The sequence below is a fragment of the Chinchilla lanigera genome, unplaced genomic scaffold, assembly GCF_000276665.1.
Source record: "Chinchilla lanigera isolate Chin_1 unplaced genomic scaffold, ChiLan1.0 scaffold00036, whole genome shotgun sequence".
NCBI classification, from domain to species: Eukaryota; Metazoa; Chordata; class Mammalia; order Rodentia; family Chinchillidae; genus Chinchilla; species Chinchilla lanigera.
The window spans coordinates 5047243-5072746 of NW_004955437.1; the positions used below are offsets into that span (position 1 = coordinate 5047243).

The 25504-nt window shown below is 42.6% G+C and overlaps 1 protein-coding gene across 2 annotated transcripts in view; it reads left to right on the forward strand.

The window, feature by feature from the left end:
- Positions 1 to 25504, forward strand: part of Btbd9 (BTB (POZ) domain containing 9) — a gene marked incomplete at its 3' end in the record, with an annotated part of 379800 nt that overhangs the window by 282009 nt on the left and 72287 nt on the right. For both annotated transcript variants that reach the window (XM_005390124.2, XM_013516988.1), the window contains 1 exon segment: positions 6171 to 6360. In XM_005390124.2, the coding sequence (XP_005390181.2) occupies positions 6171 to 6360 (190 nt within the window).

Sequence of the window (25504 nt, forward strand, 5' to 3'; positions counted from 1 at the left end):
GTGACCAAAGCAGATAGATAAAAGACCTCTTGTATCCTTCTAAAACCACATTGTACTGTACATTCCTTCTTTCGCTCTTGCCCCACACTAGGTTTCTCCGTCAAAAATACTCTATTCTACCATAAGTGACCAGATTTTCTGTATGTGGAACAATTTCTAGGGGAGGAGGAGGGGGCAGTATAATGCTTATATAGCAGCTCCTGCTATGGGCAGATTTGTTTTCTTTTTAATGTTTAGGTCAAGACCCAGAGATTGATCATACTTTACTTTTCTAAGAAAACTTGCATGGAGAAAGCACTTTTTTTCTGCTTTATTCATTAACTTCTAGATTTTCTTACTTTTGCTAAGGACCTGTGTTAAGGAAGGTGAAGCACTGTAGCCTTATATAGGCATCATTTTCCATCTGATTCAGTCAGTCAGCAAATACTTAGCACGGACTATGTGCTTGGTGCTGTTTTCTTCACAATGGCAATATATCAGTGAAAACAGAAATTTTTGCCCTTAAGAAACTCACATTCTGAATCTCTAATTTTCAAATCAAGTCAGATTCTCCTGCTGATTTGGATATTGAAAACGGAAAAGGATAGAAAACAGTATTCCATGCAGTGGAAACCTGAAAAAAAGTCAAGAGTAACTATCCTATTTTCAGAGCTAGTGGACTTCAAGCCAGAACTATTCAGAAGAGGCAATGAAGGTGTCTTGGTTACTTTTCTCTCATTGCTGAGACAAAATACCTGACACCCAAAATTAAGGAAGGAAAGGTTTATTTAGCTCACAGTTTGCTTAGGTTTGAGTCCACACTCAGCTGGCTCCAAGGCAGAGTGGCACATGGCAGAGGGCAACAGTTCATAGAGGAAGATAGCAAAAGCATCAAGAGCAAAAGGGAGGAGCAATGGCAAGCAGCCTCTTTCCCTCCCTTACATTTTATGCAAACTACCCACCCCAGGGCAGGTGTAGCACTCACATCCATAATTCCAACATTGGACCATGTATCAATCATAAACTCTAGAAGCCCGCCCCATGACTGCATGAGGCTTTGGGGGACATCCAGATACAAACCATAACAGAAGGTCACTATGTATTGGTTAAGGGATTATAAACATATACAGTGGTACCTCAGTTCATGAACTTCATTCATTCCACAATTCTGGAAAAGATGGCCATGTTTGTGTTCTTTGGGGAATGATGGCCATGGTTATGTTCATCACCCAGTGCAGAGGTCATAAACACAAACAAAATTTTATCAGACATTTCTGTTTGCAGACTAAATTGTTCACAAGCAAAAGTGTTTGTGAACTGAAGTCCCACTGTATACACCAAACACTGGCCCTCCCGACTTCATAAAGCAAACACCACTGAACAAAATCAGATAAACAAAAACACAATTGCAATGTGGAACCTCAGTACCCTACTATCACAAACAGATCAGCTAGACACAAAAACAGCAGAGAAATTAGCGTTGAACCAAACCTTTGTACAAATGGACTTAATAGATATCGACAGAGTGCTCCACCCAATAGCAGCAGAAGCCACATTCTCCTGGCAGCACGTGGGACTTTCTCCAAAGTAGACCGCGTGCTAGTTCCGAAAACACGCGTAAATAAGTGCAAAAGAACTGAAACTGCCTCATACATATTAGCAGATCAGAGCACAATGGAACTAGAAGTTAATGACAAAAGAAACCACAGAAATTACGCAAACACATGAAAATTAAAGCAGCTCCTCTCAAATGAATAGACATGTCTCAAATTCTGCAAAGTTAATACTGTACAGACCATATGTTTTTGTATACATTGTATTTAAACCTCAGAAAACCCAAAAAAGCCTGGAAAGTTAAAAACATACATCTGAATAAAAAAAAAATCATAATGGGAATTAGAGAATATTTAGACACGTTCATCTTTTAAAATGCTATGTATCAGAAAAGCTCAGCCTCAGGGACATCTGTGTAATAGCTGACCAGCACTCTAAAACACTGAACAGTGTGTCACAGCTCAAAGATAGTGGTAAAACAAGAGTTAGAAGTTAAGTACAATAGATAAATGTGTTTATTAGAAAAGGAAAAGTTAAGGAGTTAGAGATCCACTTCAAATAGGAGGAGCAGATAAATCTAAAGAAGCAGAAGGAAGAACAATAATGAGAAGAATTTAGTGAAATAAAGAAAAAAAAGTTGGTCCTTTGAAAGCCCTAGTAAAGTAGACAAACTTGTAGAGGACTTAGATCTTGTATCTAACCTAAAGATACAAATAAACATATTTGGAATGAAGCAGAAGGTATATTATGGAAATTTTTGTGTCAGATACATTTGAAAACCTACAATGTAAAATTTTCCCAGAAGGACAAAACTATCTAAGGTAATTTGGAAGAAAAAAGGAGAGGGAGGAAAGATTTTAATATTACCATAAAATTATAGTAACTAAAACCACATGGTAAAGGCACAAACAAGGCAAATCAATGAATGAAACAGAATATTTTTAAAAGGAGATACAAATGTATATGAGAACTTTACATGTGACTCAAGTAACAAATTAACAGGGTGAAGGATGGACTGTTCATTAAGTGGTACTTGGGGAAATTGGCCATCTTCATGAAGAAAAGATGAAAATAATCGCTATCTCACAGATAAATTCTAAGTAGATTAAAGAACCAAACATGAAAAATAAAATTAAAAATTTTCAGAGGAAAATATCTGTATGAATTTGATGTGGGAACAGTCTAACCAGTAAGAAAAAGCAAAACTCATAAAGGAAAGGACTAAATAGTCCATCTCAGTATAATGTCCTACAAAGGATTGACATGTTGCAAATCATTTCTAAGGATTAAAGAAAAATAGACAAAAGAAAAAAACTGGCAGTGTACAGAAGAGAGATGGAGAATGACCCCTGGTAGTTGGGCGGTGTGTTTAACTTTGTCTAACAAAGCTAGTGAAACACTAACACTACATTCAGTGAGGCACGGTGGCACACACCTGTATTCCCAGCTGCTGGGGAGGCCGACAAGGTGCAGGCCATCCTGGGCAACTTAACAAGACCCTGTCCCAAAGTAAAAACGGGCTAGGGGTGTGGTTCAGCAACTGCCTGGCTTACAAGATTTCCTAGCTTCAACTCCAGTACTATTAGTCAGTCTGTCTGTCTGTCTGTCTGTCTCTGACATATGTCTTCATACGTATCTGGTATTACTAAGAGTGAGGGTATGGATGAGTTGAGTGCGAAGTTTTACGGTTACTTTGGTGAATAATTTGGTAAGATCCAAGGTAGTTGAAAGTAACCCATAGCCATGAATATAAATACATATATGAATATACATATATACATACATATATAATGTGTAGAGTGTGTATGTTTATACATGTAATATACTTACTGTATATGTACTGCGCACACACACATAGTTGGTACACATATACCAACAGCCACATTTTAGAGGAGGAAGGATTTATTATTTGGGCTCACAGTAGAAGTTTCAGCCCATAGTTCACTGGGTTCAAGGCAGTAGGGAGAAGGTCATGGCAGAGGAGGGATGTTCTGGCATGGTGGCAGGAGGAAGGGGAGAGGATAGACACCTCCAGGCCACGCCCCCAGTGAGTCGCTTCCCAGCAGGCTTCGTTCCCGGCATCCCTTTCAGCTGTGAACTCATCATCAGTGCAGTGGACCACTGTACTCCCTGATCTAGTCACCTCCCCACAGCCCCACGAATGAGCACACGAGGCCGTCGGGGCCATCTCGGTGTAAACCACAACACCAGAAACATAAGCAGAGCCTTTTGTTTGTGATAGTAAAGAAAATAATGGTAACAACCTAAATGTCCTCAGCATGAGACTGTGCATTTTGGGATGTTCGTACATTAAAACACCCTGTATACTTAAACAGATGACCAGGTTTATCTTTTTAGTGATTGTGCCTTCATCCTGACTTAATATTTGTTGGAGATGTTAATATTGTTCACCAAGTCCTCCCCTTTTTCTCTGGGTCACTTCTCCTGTGCACACAGCAGGATTGCTCTCTGTGTCCAACCCCTGTGATGCCAGGGAAGGCCACATAATTTGTCTTGACCAGTGAAATGTGAGCAGAGAGACTTGTGTTACTTTGAGGGATTATTTCAAGAGCTCATTCTCTTCCCACTGCTGCTGTGATTGAGGAAACACATGTCAGAGGGAAGCTCTGTCGCTGGAGTCCCTGAGTGGTACAGTGAGCGGAGCTGCCTGGCTGATTGAATACAAAATGTGAGTGAAAGATAAATGTGTGCTATATTAAACCACTGAGCATGGGGGTGCTGTCTGCTCCTGTAGCATAGCTCGCCTGCAGTATTGTCTCACGTCTCAGCTCAATTTGCTACGCGTCCTGTGCCCCTTCCTCAAGTTGTCTCTTCCAATTACAGAGCACCGCCTCTTTTCTGGGGGGCAGAACTTGGCTCTGTAGTGAGTCCTTTACCTCTGTTGTGCTACAAAGTAACAGAGAGCTTCACTCGGAGCCCCCTTTTCTGACGGGAAACTGTCCTTACAGGAAGTATCACCAGCGTTCTGCTGTTACATTGGGGTTGAGCCTCATCGTCAAGAGATTCATCACCAGAAAATCCATCCTCTTCCTCCTTCCCCTCCTCCTTCCTCATCTTCAGAGAACAGAGCAGTCAGTGAAGGATGTGAGATGAGGGCTTAAGTAGGGATTTGTCCAGCTTGGGAAAATAAATGCACCACTTATAAGATACATGTAAGAGTGTTTACTCGACATCATTGGAAAGCTGGAATGTTTTGGGGTGGTAGTGACAGTGTTCCCCCTCTTCCTTTTCAGAGCGTGTAATATGCTCTCTGAAAAGTATAGCAGATTAACATTGTAAATTTTAGTTAAATAACCTAAATATTTAAAGAAAATTATAGATTATGGTTGAATAACTTAAATGCACAGACAAGGCCCTGGGGACCTAAGAAGGCCTTATCTTTTCCCCATTCTCTTCTCAGTGTTTAGAGAATCTCCATCATGTTGAGAACCATCATTTGGTGGAAGCTCTTGACTGTAAAAATGAGCTGGTTGATGTGGACTTGAAGTATAGAGTGACTCAGAATCAAAACACAGCTGGCTTTCCAAGATGCAGCAATTCATGAACAAAGGAAAAGCATATGTGTTGCAGTGCACAGAATAGTAAACAAAAAAGGAAATGAGTCATGGCTGAGGCCAGCTGTATATTGTGAAGAGGAATTGGTACCGTGTCCTGGATTACTTTTTTGCGTTATGAATTCTAGAATTCTAAGTTTATGAATTTTCTGCCCAACGTATGTGTGTAGCTACAGTTCGTCTCAATTGCTGGGACGAGGTACAGCTCACCTGCTCGGCGTGCATGGGGACTGGGTTCAGTCTGCAGCAACACACGCACACGTTCTCTCTCTCTCTGTGTCTGTCTCTTTCCCTCCATCCCTGTCCCTCGCACTCTCTCTGCAATAGCTGTAAAATTTCTCATTGTAGTAATATTCTACAGTATATTTATCCATTCTGCATTTTATAGATTATCATGTTTCCTTTTTATTTTAAAGAGAATAAAAATAAAAAGCATTAAAAACCATACAGAATTTCAAAACAAGATGATAAGAAATCAGCAATGGTTTTTATATTGCATATTGTTATCTTCAAAGTAGTTGTTCATATTACCAGAGATAAGCATGCAAAATTGGTCAGAAACATTAAGCATTAACTGTTCCTTTCAACAAACCAACAGAAATTAGTAGCACAATTATCTTAGCTGTTTTGTGTGTATATATATATATTTTTTTTCCCCTTCCTTCTTTCTCTTTCTTTTCTTCTTTCCTTCATCCCAGTTGTTCTTTCCTTTTAAGCATTTTCTTTCCTTGTCACAATATCTATGGTACTTTTCGGATTTTGTTTACTCTTACAGTTTCTTACTCAAGTTTCTTTATAATTAAATACTTTAAGATTACTTGCTATATGTGGTTTGGACTCTTCCAACCTCAGGGTTTTTTTTGTTTTGTTTTGTTTTGTTTTTGTTTTTGTTTTTTTCATTATTTGGCCTTGAAACCTTATATCATAAGATAATCAAGATGGTCTAATTTCCTTTTTACTGCTGACTTGAGGTAGTAATTAATTAATTTTGTTCTGAGCACACTGTTGGGATGTATTTGGCTTCTCTTATCTTGATGCCAAAGCTTGTGTTTGGGTTCACAGTTCCCACAGAGAACGTTGCAACGATTGCTGACTGTGCCAGTGTGATTGAAGGAGTCAGTCGGAGCCGGAATGCCTTGCTGAATGGGGACACCAAGAATTACGACTGGGATTCTGGCTACACCTGTCACCAGCTAGGAAGCGGTGCAATTGTGGTTCAGCTGGCGCAGCCATACATGATTGGGTCGATACGGTAAGATTTCTTTGCCTTTATTAGTTTTATAATGGAAACTACCACAAAAATTGTGTTTTTGCAGAATGATGACCTCAGTAACTTCAGTGAAGAAACTCAACAGTTCTTACTATAAATGTCAGGAGGGAGTTGGGAGCGGAAAGAGGGTGAGCAGGGGAGATCAGGCGATTGTTCGGATTTTCTGATGGGAAGACACACCAGAGTTAGACTTGTGGCCTTCCTCTAGGGTGACTTACCCGCTTCTCAAGTCTCAGTTTGTATTGGTTCCAAACACAGGATCAATCGTGTCAAGAGAGGAGATGAATGAAAAATCACTTTCAACTGTAATTATTTTATGCATGAATAGAACAAATGTGAAAACAAAACCTAGCTGAAATCTTAGTGACCTTTGTGTTTGGGGTTTTAAATTGTTACTCAGTTTTGTTTCCCTTTAAGAAAGGAACATTAACTTTTCTTGATTTTTTTTTTTTTTGTTGTTGTTGTTGTTGTTTTGTTTTTTTGTTTTTCTCCGGTACCGGGAACCGAGCTGACGACCTTGCGCTTGCCAGGCAGGCGCTTTTGCCACTGAGCTAAATCCCCAGCCCCTAACTTTTCTTGATTTATATTAACTTTTAAGCGTGAGACTGGTGACATCCCAGAGGGTATGCTTTTAGTTCTCCAGGGCCACTTGGGTCTCAGGTAGGCTGCTGCTTCTCTCGTGCTTGTAAGGAGGCCTCTGAAGAAGGGCTTACGTGAAAATGTCTGTCTACCAGTTTGCCTGCCTTAGGCTGTCTGAGGTAGGGGTTTGGGTAGGTCGTGACTTCCTTACCCCATCGCGCTCTACCGCATTTGCTTTGTTGTTTCTTGGTCTCTTTTTGACAGCAGTCTCTATGAAGAGAGAACTAACATAAAAATGAGTCAAGCGGGAGGCAAGTGGGCGCAGGTTTGTTGATGTTTAGGCTAGTGCAGCTTCCTGACGCTCCAGGCGCCCTGAGGAATGGATGCTGGGCGGCTTGGCTGCTTCACACTGTCAGTTTCTGCATTTAAATTGTCAACCTTTTGATCAAGGGCCACATCACAGGCTGAGTATCATGGGCAACAAGTCAGAGATAGAGAAGCCTTTCGTTCAGACTGCAGGCCAACATAACTTGCTTTCTGCTTAGGAAGGGGAAAAGGCCAGCCGCAACCATTCCGGACAGACTGCTAGTCCAAATAACATGCTTCCAGACCTCAGATACCATCTTTCCTTCCCGTCTCTCAGCTGTGTGTATTAACTACGCAACAGCCATCTACTTAATAAGCTAGTCTAGAATTTTTGCCGTAGATGATGTAAAACTTGTTTGTATATTTCCCATGATAATCTGTCTCTCTTCACTTTAAAACTGCGGAAAGCAGTTGTCTTCCTTTTGTCTTCTAGCACTCCTTATAGTCCCCACAATTTCTTAAAGATTGCCAGTCGTGTTTCTGAGATTACATCTGCAATTTCTTTCCGCAGGCTTGGGGTGTAACTCATCTGAGCCCGGGGACTTGAAATCATTTAAATTGACTAGATACTCTTTCTTTCACTTCACCTATTTGGGACTTCAATTTTCTCTTTATTATGTTTGTTCTGCCATTTCTAATTTGTAGGCCAGTCTTCCTGCCAATGAAGATTGAAGTAAACGGGCAACTTAGTAGCTGTGCCCACTCTCTTTTAATGTTCTCAGTGTCCCGTCTACTTACCTGGTGCCCCATGCCCCTGCCCGCCTGCCCCGTCCCACAGTGTTCCGTGTGCATCTCAAGCCAGACATCTAAAGTGGGATTCCGTTGTCCTCCCGCTTCCCGATCCAGTCACCCCGTGTCGTGATTCCCTGTCGTACTCAGTGGCGCTTCTCGTCCATCCCTCCCCGAAGCAGAAACACAAGCCTCTTCCTACACTCCTCGCTCTCCTTGTCTTCCCCCATCCACCAGCCTGGCAGTGCTGCCTTCTCAGTCCCTCTGCCATCTCAGCGCCATTGCCATAGTTCCACATTTGTGGTTTCCCTTGCTGCTTGATCTTCAGACTTCCATCTCACCCTCCCTTTGTGCCCACACACCTGTCCATCACCAGTTACCACAAGTCCAGTGTGGCCACCCTTCTCCATAAGAGGATTCATGGCTGTTTGCCTTCAAGAGAAAGTTGAAACTAAAGCGTGTGAGCATGCTGTGACTTACCTGCCTGTGCAGCCTTGTCTGTTGTGTCTCCGCCGGCTTACCCAACCCTACGTGCACTGCGTCTTCTGAGAGTCCCTGGGGGTTTTCTCTTGGGTCCTGCCCTCTCTTGCCTCAATGCCTTCAAATCTTCGATCATGCCTTTCTCATTGCATGTACGTCTTCCTACCTCTCCTAACCCTTTTTTTACTGGCTGGCTTTTTCTTTTTTTAAGTACTGGGGAATGAACCCATGGTCTCATGCTTGCTGTAGAGCTACAGCTCCAGTCCCTTTTTTCTTAATTTTGGAACAGGCTTTTAATAAGTTGTCCAGACTAACCATGAATTTGTGGTCTTCCTGCCTCAGCCTCCCAAGTACCTATCGTTAGCAGTATGTGTCACTTTACCATCCTGACTCTCATTCTTGCTTCTAGATGTCACCCTGTAAGAATGCTTCTCCAGCCTTCACTCATTCCGTGGGCTTCTGAGATGCGCTCCTTCTGCCATCCCGTACATTCTGTGTATAATCCCTGTCATGGCATTTGTCATGTAATTGTTTACTTGCTGACTCCTCCCAGCTTCACCTGATATATAAAGCTAGTGACAACTCAGAATAAGCTTCTTGACAGGTTGAATGTGCCGACGAGGTAGTCTGTCGAGATAGAAGGGAAATTATGACAGATACCATAAGAAATCTACAGTTTCAGATCCAGCAGGGGCCTTGTGAGGTTGTTGCCAGAGTGACAGCTACACAGAGGCAAGCAGGCTCTTCATGGCCCGAGGCTGCCCTGGCCCCTAGCTCTTCCAGAGATCAGAGATGTTGAATGGGAGTCCAGGATAATGTAAGGTAAGAGAAAGCAGTGCCCATTTGGTTTCTTCAGTGGGGAGAGAAAATGGTTCCCCCAAACAGTTTTTCTTTTCCTAACTCAGAGGGGAGGTTGATGAGCAGGAGGATAACCGAAAGCAGAATTGTAAATCTCAGCACAGTGTGAAGCCTCCTACTTCCTTGAGCCCAGCTATTGTTTTTTCAGTAAGAAAATCCATGCAATTGAAGTTCCGTATAACTAGCTGAGCGTTCAAAGAGACACGTCTCAGTGAAACTAACATTATGTTGTCAGGAACCGCATTTGCCTCTTCTGTGACATTATTAAGAGAAAAAGAGAGATATTTCCTAGGCACCAGTGGCTGTGGAACCACACTGGATATCTTGGCAGGCTGCAGTCACTAGCGGCTGATGTACCCAGATAGACATTATTGATAGGAAACTAGATCACTGGCACCTCTTCATGGGAGTGGGTAATTGACCAGTGACAGGTTGATTAGTCAGTGACATTTGACCCATGGCTTCTCTTGCTTGTGACGGCTGACTTGCTTTCCTAGTCACTATCTGCAGCACCCAGTGATTGTGAATCACCACTTACAGGGAGAGCGTTATGGAGCGAAGGCTAATGCTCCCCGGTGAGGAGGGTGGAGAGCTGGAAATGCTGGAAACTCTGTCCTACCTTGTCTGAGGCAAGGCCTGCTACATACTACTGAGGCTTTAAAAATTCACGTTTCTCTCTAACTGGTGACTTTGAAGGCAACAGTGTCAAGCATGAGTTATCATGATGGTTACAGTCTTTATTCCTAAGAGAGCACATAACCTTTGGGGGTAAGATTTGTTTTGCTTGGCTATTTGCATTCACTGAAACCATTTCTTCCTTTCCTGAGAGTTTGCCAGTGGCTGGATGGGAAGGCAGAGCCACCTGGGCCTCACCGTGGTCAGTGGGGGCCCAGTCCTCCTAGTGTGTCCGGTGCTAATTCCCTCTGGTGTCCTGGAGAAGGTCCCTTCTCTCTGCGCATCTCTTCATCCCTTCAATTTCTTCCGTTCATTCAGTGAGCATTCACTAAGAATCTTACTCTGTGCAAGGCACTGTTGCAGGCTGTGGTGGTCACAGCACTGAATGAACAAGATAAACACTGGTGTCCTCACAGCGCTGACGTGCTAGTGGGCCGAGGGGACAGAAGCAGTAAACACCTTCTGTAACATGTTGGAAGTTTGGAAGTGCTGTGGGAAATCAGGAGGGAGGATAAGAAGGAGATGGTGCAGTGTTAGGTTGGGTGATTGGGAAAGTTCCCTAAAAAGGGAGACGTCTGACCAGAGCTGAAGGGTGGGAAGAGCAAGCCACCAGGCCCCCCAAGATAAGCACCGTACAGAGTGCCATGACCCGGGGGCGGGAGCTTGCCTAGCGCACGGCAGAAGCAGGAGGAGGGTGCACGAGAGCAAGAGGGAGACCAGGGAAGATTTTGAGAAGCGGCATCCCTGGGATGTTTTGTCGTGTCTTGTTCTCAACACCTGCTCTCTCCGGCCCCCACCCCCCAGCATTTCATTAGTAGCACAGATGCGAGGAGCAGAAGTGCCTGAGTCGCTTTCCTCATTACTGGGAAAAAATCCACAACACATGCAATTTAAAGGCAGAGAGGTTTATTTTGGCACACAATTTAGAAGTTTCAGTGCTTGCAAGGTCGACAGCATGGTGGAAGGGCCTGAGCAGAAGAAAGCTGCTCACTTCATAGTGCACAGGAAGCAGAATGCTAAGGGGCGGGGGTCCGGGAGGGAGATAAGCCCTCCCAAGCCACGCCCCCCGTGGCCACACTTTCCCACCAGGCCGCAGCTCCTAACAGCACTCTTAGCTCTGGGCCCCAGCACTCAGTCACCTTTCAGAAGCCCCGCCTATGTGCACAGCGGGCTCTAGGAGGAGATCTAGATATAAACTCTGACGGGAGGGGAGGGAAAAGGCAGAGGCAGCCCTTCACACCTTTAGACAGCGTCGGCTCTGCTCCTGGCCTCCATTCCTCCTGGTCCTTAGCATTTCTTAGGAGCTCTCCCCGACCTTTAATTCTCTTCCCTTTCCCAAGGCAGGTAACTGGAAAATAAAGGAATTTGTCCTTGTTGTTCCTAGGCTTATTGGCACAGCCAGATTTACTCATTTTATTTTAGACAGAAAGAGATTACCTGGAATGTGCCTTAAAAGTGGGTAATTGAGTAGTAATTGTATCATTTCTATGCCATTTTAAAAACATTAAAATTTAAATAACAGGAACTCTTCAGAGGCTTGACCACATAAAAAGACCAGGGTAGTCATAATAACTAACCAAATCTGCCTAATGTCTTAGTTTATAGTCCCTTTGTCGCCTTAGTTTAAAACTTATTATCTTTCTACTTGCTAATCATGATATCCTTTTAAGTGTTTTAGGCTAGGATGAGAGATCAAATATGCTATGCGTTAAGTACACCTATCACCAGTCTTTTTCAGTTAATAAATGACAGCACTTTGTTGAAACCCTAATTATAAGTCAATTAAAGTAACAGTTTTTACACTAGCTTGAAAATAATGGTTTTGTAATTGATATATGCAGTAGAGTAAGTAAAATATCCATAATACTTTTGTTACAAATCTAATCGTAAGTAAATAAGCTGTCCAAAGATGAGACAGTGTCAATAGACGCAGCTAAATAAACCAGTCTGTAACACTGTAACAGGAACTTCGAGGCTGTATTTGCAGGCGCTCAGTGGGAACTAAGAGCAGATTAAAGGCAGTAAGTTCGCCTTCGTTTATGTGTCTCTCTTATTACCTTAAAACTTCGGGTCAGATCCCTTCTCAGCTCCACACATAGGCCCGTTAATTACTTAAGAAGTGTGTATATTCTAAGATTTATTAGCCCTGAATTCATTAGCCTAGCTCATCCTCCTTCAAGACTGAGTACGCCAAGGTAAGAATAGCTAAAGCAATGTTCGGGATTTACAGGGACATTTAATTGCTAATTGTCACAATGTCCAATTCTGGGCACCTCTTTGGCAATGCCTAGAAGTCTCCAAACCTATAATCACCTGGCTCCAGGAAAAGTAGAGCCCCACAAACCATCCCATGCTGAGGTCACCCCTCCAACAGCAGGAGCAGTTACACCCTGATGGAAGAGTGGCAGCCCCTCCCGAGCAAGGATAATCACCTCCTGGGAACCAGATTGCCTCTCAAGCCTTGAGGAGTCCTCCTGAGTTCTGGAAGCAGAACTAAGCTAATGACTGACCAGACCCTGAGCGCTTAGCTGTACCTTATGCTGTGAGCATGCCAGTCTGATCTTTACAAGAGTGAGCCCCCTCCTCTTACTCACGCTGTAGTCTTCTTCCTGTTTTCCCTTAAGTAACTGCCAAATACATCTGCTGTATGCCTCACACTGACACTTCCTGAAATTCGGAAGTCAGGACCTATTCAGTGAGCCGAGTTAAGGACCCCATCTCTTCTTTGTGTGACCTCCTGTGGTAAGACGGTGTTGTTTTGTTTTCTTAATTTTTGGTACTGGGAATCAAACTCAGCACCTTGCACTTGCCAAGCAGGCACTGTGCCACTGAGCTATATCCACGGCCCAAGACTGTGTTATGAGGATTAAGAAGTTAACAGCACAAAAATATTTTAGTTTTTCAGTTGGAATATACATAAATGCAGTATGTTAGAACAAAACAGATCTGTCCTTTATGCACATTCATAATCTCTTTAGTCTATGGTGATGAGGCTCTTTTTATTTTATAATAGAAAAAACAATTCTACCAATTATAGAAGATTATCTGGCACAGAATGTCAAACCTCAAGTGAGTTTGTCTTGCAGTTATTAAACATAAGTAAAAATAAGTAATACTAAGTTGATCTTAAAAAAAAGAAAAAGAACTACATAAGTTACTGTGGTCCTTATCCGTGCTAGACGGTTTGTCCTTCTCCGTGAGCTGTGAAGCCCGTGTTAGTTCAACTGCCCTTTCAGATTACCATTCGCTAGACCCCGTCTTGACTGCTATTTTCCTCTTCCTGCTGCTTACCATCTGCCAAACTGTTGCTCATCCAGTTCTGTCCCAAAGGATACATATGGAAAAGAAAGAGGTGAAGAGTCAGACCATTCTACTTTGTTTCTTACTTAACAGCTCCAAATGAAGGCTTAGTCAATAAGGGTAGGGAGAAGAATTGAAGTTAATGGCTCAAATAATGGTTTACAATTATTTGAGTGTTTCCTACATCTGTGTTGCCCTAAATCTTTAGTAAGGCCATGAGCGATCTCAGATGGAAGGTAGTGATTTTTTAATATTGTGATGGACTTGGGTCTTTGCAGCAGACTCCAAGCGCCTAGTATGGAACTGTGTGCTGCAAGTACTCAATAAGCACTCATTGACTGAACTGACAACAGAAGGTGTTAGTGCAACTAAGGGGAGTTCTATCTATCAACTAAATTGAGCGTCATATTTGCTCAGTGTGTCTGATCTGCGTGTATATGAGGAAACTGCTGAAGATCTGGTGCCTCCAGCAAATGACTGCGATTAAGCTCTGGAATGAGGTGCCGACATTAACACAGGTGCGGATGCTTGCCTCACTCGTACTGTTCCGCTTCCATTTCATTCTGTCTGAGTACTGCACAAGCAAGCAGTACATCTATTTACATTAAGACAGCCTCCTTTGCAACCCAGAGAGCTAGAAATTTCTTTTTTATAGTCTGAAGAATACAACAAACATCTAAATATATGACTCTCTGGCTTGGATTAAGATTGCCTATAATTCTAGTTGAAATTGGAGAGATATTTTACAAAATTTGCTTCATATCAGTCATGCTGAGTATCGCCTGTCACAGCCCTGAACCGAGGAATTCTTCCTTGTCTCACTGATCCATGATTTATTTCCTAAGTGTTGCTCCTCTCTGAGTCTGTCTGCATTACTCTAAAGTCTTCTTATCACCCTTAGACCTGAGAACTCTGATCCTCAGCAAAATCATAGAATAAAGAATTATATCTGTGGTTTCCCATCTATGCTGGAATCTGAACTGTGTGAACAGTCAAGGGGCCAGAAATCCTAGAGCCTAGAAACATACCGAGTTTGGGGGCATGGTAAACAGGCCTAGGCCAGTTTCATCCTAGACAAATTTCAAGATCAGAAAGTATTGCTATGGCAACTAAGTTGGTGTGAAAAATACAGGAGGGGTGCTAGAATTCATGTGTTCTTTGGGAAAGCAGGAAAGGTTAAATGCCAAAAAAAAATATGTGTTTGTGTGTATGTGATGTACCTCACATGCCAACCATTTGTCTCTCTTGAGTGATTGGGAAACTTGACAGCTAAGCATCATAAAATATAACTGGATACATGAAAAGACCTTTTCGTTTTCAAGATCAACCCATCAAGAAGACATTTTTACAGAGGATTCTACTCCATTTGACCCAGTATTTCATGCACCAACATCTGTTTAGTAATCACACCAGGAGTCACTGATTGTGGTTTTGCTTTGGCAGATGTCACACAAACTGACGCTCCCAGGATAAGCCACGCAGGGATACAGAAATGTGGCTGTTCTCAAGAGGGCCAACAGAAGCACAGGACTTGCCGCAAACTGACTTAAAACTTATATAAATTTGATGTATCTCTGTTTGTCAGCTTTTTATCACTGGAGGCAAATACCCAAGACAACTTAAAGGTGAAAGGATTTAGTCTTGCTCTCAGTTTCAGAGGTTTCCATGAGTGATTGGCTGGCTTCAGGACAGGACCTCATGGCAGAAGGGGATGGCAAAGCAAAGCTGCTCCCTTCTTGGTGGCTGGGATGCAGAACGAGGGAACAGGACCAGAGAGAAAGGGGCCAGAGACCAGATGTAGTACTGAAGGTCATGCCTTCAGGACCCACCCAGACACACTCACAAGTATGTTTTAAAATCCCCTACATGGCTCTCTAGCCAATCCAGTTGACAATCCAGCTGAAATGTCATGTTCTACCCTTGTCATCTTGATGCCCAAACACATCTCCTTAAGCCATACTTAGTCTCCATCAGTAAACATGAAGTCATAGTTCCACCTAACATGTTATAACTATCACCATATAACCAAAAACTCACATGCCAATCATTTACCTCTCTTGAGTGATTGGGGAATCACTCGAGAGCCTAGAAACATTGCTCAAAAGTCCAAGTTTTGTCTGTGATTCAAGGCAAAAACTTAGTTGGGTATAATCCCCTGAAAATTGAAAAAGTGAACTACATAATGACAATACACAATGATTTAGGGGAAACATGCCCATTGCAGAAGAGAGGAATCAATAGGGAAAGAGAAAAGGATAGGATTAAAATAAGACAAACCCAGACAAACATTAAGTCCTGTACCTCCACGTCAGCATCTGTGGCACTTAGTGGTAGCATGTGCGTTCCAGAGGGTTTCTGCAGCCTCATCCCTATGGCGTGCCAGTTGCACCTCACATGGCTTTTCTCTTGGGCTTTCTGTGCCTGTGGCTTTGCACAGCAGATTCTCCCAATTCCTGGCATCTCACTTGCTATGGTCTCCCCTGCACCTTTAACTCTGTTCCCACAGCTTCATTCATTCATTCCTCTAGCCTCTCAGGACATTCTTTCAAATCAGAAAGGGACCTTCGCTTACCCCACAGCTCGTTTGCTGCTAGCACAAGAGCAGAGCCAGGCCCTTTGGATCACAGTTACAGCGGCCTCTGAGTGCCTAGGTGACTGAACACAGTGAAATTAATCCTAGGAAACCAATTCCTGAAGCCCAAGCATTATCTTCTCAAATGAAAAGTTCATACTTTTGCGTCCTTCACCTTATGGTTGTGATCTTCCTGATTTCTGCAATTCCCTTGAGGTATTTTTTTTCTTGTCTCTCATTCAAAGTACTTGATTTCCTTTAATGGCACCAGTCTTTTCAGCAGCCACACCTTCTTTGGCCCCAACTTTACACATTTTTGCTTCCTGGACAAAATTTTGGTTTTTCAAATCCTCTTCTGCTTTTTTTTTGGTACCGAGAATCAAGCTTAGGACCTCATGCTTGCCAGGCAGGCGCCATGCCACTGAGCTATATCCCTGACTCTCCTCTGTTTTTTGGTCTCAGTTCTTATTATAAATCTGGCTAAAGGGATCCAGCAGTACCCATACCACAGTTTGAATGTTGGGCTGCCTTGAAATTTCCTCCACCAGATCAGTTAGTTCATAACTGTTCATCTCTGTGTCCTGCAGTATCTTAGGACGTGGGAAAAATGTAGTCAGATTTTTTTGCCTGCGTATAGTATGTGTGGCCTCCAGTCCAACTGACAGCAGAGTCTTTGTTCCCGACTGTAACCTCATGAGCCTCATCTTTACTGTCCAAATTCCCATCAGCATTCTGATCTTCTAAGCTCCAACCTGAATCACCCATCAAGCTCTCCTTACAGCATTTTAGGGTTTCTGTAGCCCACATCTCCAAACCAGATTACTTTTGCAAGCCAGGTCCTCTGAATCACATGGGTAAATATATTCACAGCAGTGACCCCACCAGTTTGGTACAGGTTTTCTGTATTAGTCAATTTTTGTCCTTGGGACTAAATACCCAAAGGAGGAAGGTTTATTTTTCTCACAGTTTCAGAGGTTTTCATCTATGATTGGCTGGCTCTAGGGCAGGGCCGTCATGGTGGGAGGTAGAGCAAAGCTGTTTACGTTACAGTGGCCAGGAAGCAAAGCATGGGAGCAGTGCCTTGGAGAAAAGTGCCAGGAACCAGATATAGTGCCTTAGGTCACATCTCCACAGCCCACTCAGACACACTCAAAAGTGCTTTACTGATCTCCTGGGTAGCTGTCAAGTACATCAAATTGACAGTCCAGCTTAACCATCACAACATCAAATTGCTGTAATATATCTTTTGAGTATTAAGTGAATAAAGCTATCCTGAAAGCTGATGAAGGATCATAGCACTTAAGATTAATCTTTGAATCAACCCGAAGCAGTAATCTATCTTAGAAAATCTTCATATTCCCCAAGTACCCTTACATCAGAGTTTTTTCCTCCTCAGGAGTGCAATTTCATCATGTTGTGAAGATGTTTTGCTTATTCTTAGTCATTGCTGATGTCAGTGTGTCTCCTTGTGTCTGTCTCTCTCCCCCTCAGCTAGTAATGGGAGAGGCACTTGACCAAAGCATTCCTACATATCTAGTTAAGAAACAAGCCAGAGCACCAAGACCAAGAAAACGTCTTCCACTACCTCTTCTTGCCTTGCCCCTCCTCACCTCCATTTCTGTATCCTTCTCCTAGGAATAAGAATTACGATGACAGCTGGTTGGTGCCGTCAAGGACTCATTTCAGCAATTCTCTAGCATCCTCAGGGACTTAACTCTTGCTGAGGCATCACTTTTGTGCCATATTGTGTCTTTCAACAGCGTATCAGATTCAGTACAAGGGGTATGGTTACCTAGGTTAATGCAGAGTACGCTTTCACTTCTTGGATTTTCTTTTTTTGCCGCCTTTAAGATCGAATGGTACAGATTCTCTTTCTTCCTTCTACCTTAATGATGCCTAAAACCATGTTCCTCAATAATTATGACATTATGAGCCACATGGTTCTTTTACTGTAACACAACACCAGCCAAGATAGTGGAGGTTTTCCACACAGTTTAATGTTTAGAAATGCCTAGTAGTTCTCTAGCTTTCTGTGCCTCACAGGTATTTTGTTTTGTTTTGTTTGCCAGTATTGGGGATTGATTCCAGAGCCTTTGTTTTTTATTTTTTATTCTAAGGCAAGATCTCACCAAGTTTGTAGGTTGTCCAGACTGGACTCCAACTTGTGAGCCTCCTGCCTCAGTTTCCCAGTGTGCTGGGGTTATACGTGTGCACCACCATGCCTGGCTTACAGTAGTTCTTGAGTGTTAGCTGTTCTCACTGTCTTCATTTCGGAGGTGGAGAAACCAAAGTATAGTTTGGATGCCTTCTCATTCTTTCCAGTGTGGACATGATGTGGCAACTCATGCTAAAAGTCTGGCTCAAAGATTCCAGTTTATTATGTGATCCTGCAGCCTCTTATGTCCCTGGAAAGAAAATGGGAGAAGGCAGTGCATCTTCTGGTTCAACCTGCTCATGTTTCCTAAAGTTATAAAGTATAGACCCTTTGGTTAAATGTTGCAGCTAAAACTTGACAATATTTGTTTTTATTACTAGGATTCATTGCACCAAACGAGGTTGAATTTGGCTGCATTAACAGAAAATCTGAAAAAGTCTTCTAATATGTGTGTGTGTGTGTGTGTGTGTGTGTGTGTGTGTGATTTTTGAATTATTTGTCTCTGTTTCAGTGTCACTTAACAAAAAACCCGCAGGAGTGTGGTTCTGAAATTTATTGAGCCCTGCAGTTTTCTTGGTCTTTTCCATATTCGTTTTTCCCCCAGAGAGGCAAGATAGCTGCTAGGACTTTAACTGTGGTGTCAGTATTTAGGCAGGAAAAAGGGTAAAGGGATAAAGGATGGAGAGGCCTACCAGCAAAGTCTGTCCCTTTTCATTAGGAAAAGCCAAAGCTTTATTTGAAGCCCTACCCAGCTGACTTCTGCCCGAAATCATTAGGTACAGCTATGTCCTAGACAGATCACCTAATAAATTGGTTGACCGAGATCATGGGTCAGCTCATCTAGCCAATGGCTCTGTCTCACAACCCTGCCTTTACTTGACATTACACATCTGCTTTGGAAGTTTTTGTAAATCTCCATACTTCATGTGTTTTCTAAAACAACACAACACAACACAGCGCAACACAACACAACACCAGCACTGTAAGTTTCTAACTTATGAACAAGTTCCATTCCAGGAGAATTGTTCATAAGTTGGATTCATTAATAAACTGACGGTGAATCTTACACAGTACACCTGTGAAAATTTGCAACTCAAATGTTCATAAGTAAGGGACTTACTAAGAAGTCTCTTTTTTTCCCATCTTTTTTTTTTAAACTGGGCATTAAACCCAAGACCTTACACATGCTGAGTATTTACCACTGAGCTACAGCCTTAGCCCTCTTCTTATTTTTATTTGCGTATTTGTAAATGAATTTAGGACTGGGCTAGGCCTCACTCACCACATTGAAATGATAGGCATTTTGCTTTTATTATCAGTGCTGGGGGTTACACCCAGGGCCTTGTGTATCCTAGGCACGCTTTCCGCCACTGAACTGAAGACTCAGCCCTCCATTTCTTTTCAGAAGCTCTGCTCTGAGCCCACACCTTCTGGCTATGTCTAAAACACTCCTGTAATAATTGTATTTTACATTACTCTCAGCTTCAGAAGTGTTGTATAAATAAAAGTCTGTTTGCTTACCTCACAATTCTGATCTAAAAAGTGAGAGTTATTGTTGAATATATGTTTGATTTCTTACTCATGAAAGTCACTTTTTGAAAACATCCTGTAAGTTGCAGTTATAAACATTTAATCTGGTTTTCTATAACTTCTGTGCTTTACCAACATAGTGATAACTCATGCACATAATGAAATTTAGGAGTCAGGGCAGGATCCCAAACACCCTCTTACTGATCAGAAGGTGAATAGGGGCTGGGGGTGCAGCTCAGTTGTAGGGTGCTTGCTGAGGCTGCATTAAGCCTGTGAGTTCAATCTCCACTAGGGGGCGGGAGGGGTAGGAGTGAGAGGAAGGGAGGGAAAGAAATTTTTATTGGTGTGGTTTTACTATCGTTATGTCTATGTATATTTTATCATACCTGAATTGTTTTTAAATTGACAGTCCATATGAAATCTGTTAACCAGATGTATTTGATTAATCAAAGCATCTATTTCCCTAACGAGGTTATTCAGAATTAACTGTTCTTATGTACACAGAAATTCCAATATCTGAGACTTCACTGCATATTCATACTATCTTGTAGTGGCAGGTTAATTATATCAGAGTCCCTCCAGAAATAACATTTGCAGTATTTAAGATCTGGAGTTCAAGAAGTCATGCCCACGTGCTCTGGAACAAAATGATGCGTAAATGACACGGACTTTCAAAGGGAACTCGGGCAGTGACTGTCACACTGCCTACCGTCTGCTCCTTCTCTGACTTCTTGGATAATGTGGTGGGACCTGTTTGTGTGAAGGGCCAAGGGGTAGGATTATAGGAAATGTTTCTGACTTTTGGAACATTTGAAATAAGAAGTACCTCCAGTGGGAGGACAGTTAGCGCAGTACCACAGTTTTAAATCTGAAGAGACAAAGCCCACATACCCTTTGGTTGTCCTGCCTTTCTCCATGCCTTCCCCCACAGCCGCCTTCTCTCCTCCCTAGGACAGTCATTGGCCATGGTCAGGGCACTGAGGCCCTTTCCAAGGGAGATGATGATCAGATTAGGAGTTTTTAGGACAGAAGAGAGGGCTTCTTGTGTCTCTTTCTCCTATTGGGCCCTAGGAGACCTGGGCCAGGACTGTTCCTGCTCAGAAGGAGGCCTTCTCTTCCCTTTCCATTCCTTCCGCTCCCTATCTTTCTTCTCTTTTCTTCTGTACTCACAGCAAAGCAGTAAGCAGCCCATCTTCTGTCATTTTGGAAGCTCTTACTTCCTCTTTTTTATGGCAGCGAGGATGAAGTAAACTAAGTACTAGGCAGCGGGGGACAGTATGTCTCCCATATTCATTCTGCTTCTCTGGTACTAGAATGTATATTGGGTAGATCCTTCTTTAATTTTAGCAGTAAGAACCAAGACTAAGTTGTGGGTGTTGAAGGACAGAACAGGTGTCCTATCTTGGTTTGAAATTTTTCAGGCATAACTGAAATGGTTCCTTCCTCCCCGCCCCGCCGCCCCGCCGTACCAGGAATCGAACTCACAGTGTCACTCTTGCCAGGCAGACGCTGTGCTGCTGAGCTAAATCCCCAGCCCTGAAATGGTCCTTGTTCTGTGTACTTCGCATTAGGGTTTTGAGCTAAAAATTCTGTTGGCAATAAAATGTCTCTGCTTCTGTTTCTTGTCTATTTTCCTTGACATAGACTTAGCTTGAGAACATTAAGAGTAGGTGATTAGAGTCCAGGATGATGGCTCTTGTTTCTTAAGTCCCTTAGGTGTGTACCATTCCATTGTTTCCTGGTGTCCAGTGCAAATCCTTGTCAGTTAGTTTATGGATAGCTAGCTTTTCTGTGTTCATTTTTTCTCTGAGGTTAAAAAGTAATAAAGCACATATAATCAAGTATTTTCTTTGTTATAAAGATCATAGTAACATGTTAGGAGTAGATAAAGCATTATAGAGAATTGTTTGAGAATTGCTGATAACCAGGTAAATAACTTCTTGATAACAACCTTCCTACTAAGATAAGACATTAACTTTGTCATGATTGTGTTTGTTATAGTAAGATTCTAGCTGTCCATGTTAGACCCAGAGACAAGTAGATCAGTCCTGGAGATTAGTTGGATCTGTTTTGGAAAAATACATGAAAGTGTCATACATTTAAAATTGGGTTTGTTAAAGATTCTAAATGAGTGCTTCTGTTAAAACACCAGGTACTGCCAAGGTTTTTACCATTCTGTGGCTGGAGACTGTCCTGGCCAGCTCTCTTGTACAGTGCTTTTTACAATCATAATAGGTAGAACTGGAGAGATAGAAGGAGGGTAGATCTGTGCAAATTCATTTTTTCCTGGTGATTAACAAACAACACTGTCTGCTTCACTGATATGGTCTAGTTTGTAGTACCATCTTCCTCTACAACTGACACATTATTATTTTACTGCTGTCATGTTAACCCATTTATGCTGAAGATTGCAACTTTGCATGAAATTCATATGTTACCTAGAAAAATTCAAGGAATAAGAATTTGAAGAGGAAAAAATTTTATGATGTTCCATTGTTACAGACATTCCAAATTGGAACACTCAGCATTGAGTTAATGTCTTGTTCATGACTACACAACTAGTTTTGATATATTATTTGTTGACTTTAAATGTATCTGTAACTTCTTCATACAACCTGATTACTGAACTTTTGTCCACTTTGGTGGGGATCTGGAGGGTAGTAGCCAGTGAATATCTTACACGATGTATTTAATTTGAAGGTGTAACTCCTGGGCACTTTATCAGTTCAGGGAATAAGGACAGTTTTGAGAGTAGTTTTTGTTTTAAATTGGAGTTTCTTGGTCCTATATATTTTATAGTTCTTTTACTTTTAGGAAAAATTCTAGAAATTTGGAGAGAAAGGCAAGCCAAGAATTGTCAGTATAGTTGTCACAGTAACAAAGATGGGCTTGTGGCTATAGCAGAATCTGAAAACTCCAGGTGGAATTTGCTACACAAAAATCTACTGAAACATTCAGTAGAAGAAAGATTCTTCAGACATTTCTAGGTTAAGCTCAGCCTTGGTTTAAACTGTACCTTAATTTCATACCATGGTGCCATAACTCTTTACTGCTCAGTGAAAATAGCGTTTGGTTTTCTGCCTATCGCTGGGGTTGGCAAACCTTTTTGTGTGAAGGGAAAGCAGTAGGTATTGTAGTCTTTGCAGGCCCTACACTCTCTGCCGAAGCTACTCCACTCAGCTGAGTGGACATGGCTGAACTCCAGTGAAACTTGATTGGCAGAAATAAGCGTCTGTGGGTCATATGTTACACTGTTTGACCTGATCAGCTCCTTTCCTTCCTAATATCTCTGGCCCATATAAGTAACAGTAAGAGTCACAGAAGTTTATTTGCCTTTCATGATTTAAAAAATTGTGAATGTTTGCATACTTGCTATTAAAAGGTATAAATACTGAAAATCAGCATTTAGTTTGGGGGCAAAATACATACTATGACCCAGTGCTTTTTCCTGTTTGCTTTGTGGGGGTACCGAACCTTACAGGCTGCCACAGGGAGGAATCAACAGGCTGTCCTTGCAGATAAGCCTTCAACCCCTAACTCTTGGTAGAGCAGGTCTGCCTCTCCCTCACCTCTTTTGGTGATGCTGGGGATCCATGCCAGGCCCTTATATGTGCTAAGCAAGCCTCTACACCATGTCCGCAGGCCCCTAGTTCATCTTTAGATATTGAGGTTCTTCCAATATGTTCATAAACACGATTCTGCTACTAAATAATATTTTTGAAATATTGGTTTTTTTAGTATATTATCTTTTTATAATGAATATTTTAGAAAAATACCAAAGGCTGTATTATTTATTACTTTGTAATTAAGAAAATATAGATTCTTTGAAAAAGGGGGCACCATAAATCATCTAAATCTATTTAAATCTATTTCCCTCCTTACCCTATACCTCCCCACCACCCATTTTACAGATAAAGATCTAAGGCAGTTGGGGCTCTCGTCTCCCATTGGGTGCCACTACTGCTGGTTACACAACTTTGCCTTGGCCGTCCTTGTGTCATCAGAAGCTTAAAGAGATCAGTGGAACCCTCTCTGCTCCAGATGGGCCAAGGAGCTAACAGGCAGCCTCACCACTTTCTTCTTACCTGCCCTTCTCTCTCTTCCCTTGAGCTGCTAGGACCCCCACGTTCCTGAGTCCTCAAAGGCAGCCAGCATGCAGTCTCTGCACACAGTTCCAGCACTGACTGCTTGAAGGTTACCTCAAGGATGTTTCCCAGCCTAGACACTGAAATGCTGACTGCTGGAAAAGTCTGTATGACTCAGACAGTTCTTAGCCAGATCCCGTTCTCTCCTTGGGGGCTCTTAGGGATTCAGTGCGAGAGTGGGAGCATCCCAAGAAACCTGAGATCTTGCACACCTTGAACTGTGAAAGTGCCTAATCTTTCTGTCTGTGCTTCCTAAACGGGAACCAGGCAGTGATATAAGGGGTTTGGGGGATGTGTGTGCGTGTGTCTGCATGGGTGCCTGGGTGGATGTCTGTGTAGGTCCCATCAGCCCAAACAAGGTAAAAGTACAAGGGGTCCAGTGGGCGGGGCTGTGAGGTGTAGGGTAGACAAATGTTGGTTCTTCTTGAGGAAGGGTTAGCCAGCTGAACAGAAGAGTTTAATCTAGAGTGCAGTAGTCTAATGAAGCCTCACGCTGTGCTCCAGTCAGTGTGGCCAGGTCTAGCTGCAGCCAAGCCTTCCGTAGGGTTGATTTATTCATCTCGGCCTCCTCCACTCAGATCTCCTCCTTCAGCCTTCCAGTGTTCATCACCAGAAAGCCTAGTTTTTGTATGGGAGTTTACCCTGGCAGCTTCCCTGGAATACCTTTCGCAGGATTAGCGTACAAGGCATGGAGACCGGCCCCTGTGCCCAGAACACTTGGTGAGTATTCGTGCCGGCACCTGGAAGGGTTACGTGTACAAGGCAGCTCTTGCAGAATCCATTCCAGGCGGAGAGTGCTTCCTCTTGTCTCGCAGTCTGTCAGGCACATGTGGGAGGAAGCGGGGCAGCAGCTCAGCAGTTCTAGTGAGTGCTGATGAGACATGTTCAGCAGCAGCAGGGGGACCAGCCCCCTCCCCCACAAGGCTCCTCCCGGGCCCAGCTCTGGGGAGAGTCGTGTAGGCAATTCAAGGGGGCAAAAGGCAACTGCTCATTTAGCCTTTGGTCCTGTAACCCACACCAGTTTGGTTTAATTACAGCTGTTTAGCAGTCAGGAAAGTTAGAGTTATTAACGTTCAGCTAAAAATGTTTGAAATTAAAACTTGTGATCCTGGCTTTGAAGACCTGGATCAAGAAAACTATACTCAGTGGCCAGTGATCAAAAGAATTCCATTGAAAAACTTAATTAGCCATTTTTTCCTCTAACGTTACAAAAAATCACGTAAAATGTTGTTCTCCCCCCTCCTGGCTTCTTACTGTTCTTCAAAAGACTTATCACACCATTAAATATTAAATTGATTAATTATCTTTTGTTTATAAGACCTTACAGTTAAGATTTTCACCTTTATATACTGGTAGAGAAGTCGTTACTGTTATAATTCTCTTTAATGTATTCTTTTTAACAGCAAGTCATGTCCCACATGGAAAGTTGAGATTTACCAGACACCTTAGTCTTCAAACAGAATTATATATTTTAAGTGTTTAAATTGTGTAGCACTTGCAACTTATTATAATTTCATTTTTGTGTTTTAGGGGGTGACTGCTCATGTGAAAGCTTTCACAAAAGATTTTGTACAGGAAGTTCATCAAAGACAAGGGACTTGTGGGGAGGCCCTTGGAAGACGATGCAGCTAAGAGAGACAGGCTTTGATTGCACAGGACCCGGAGCCCACGCAGCGGGGCTCCAGAGAGAGGGCCCCTGAAACAGGGAGGAGCAGTGGCCAGCACAGGCGGAACCCG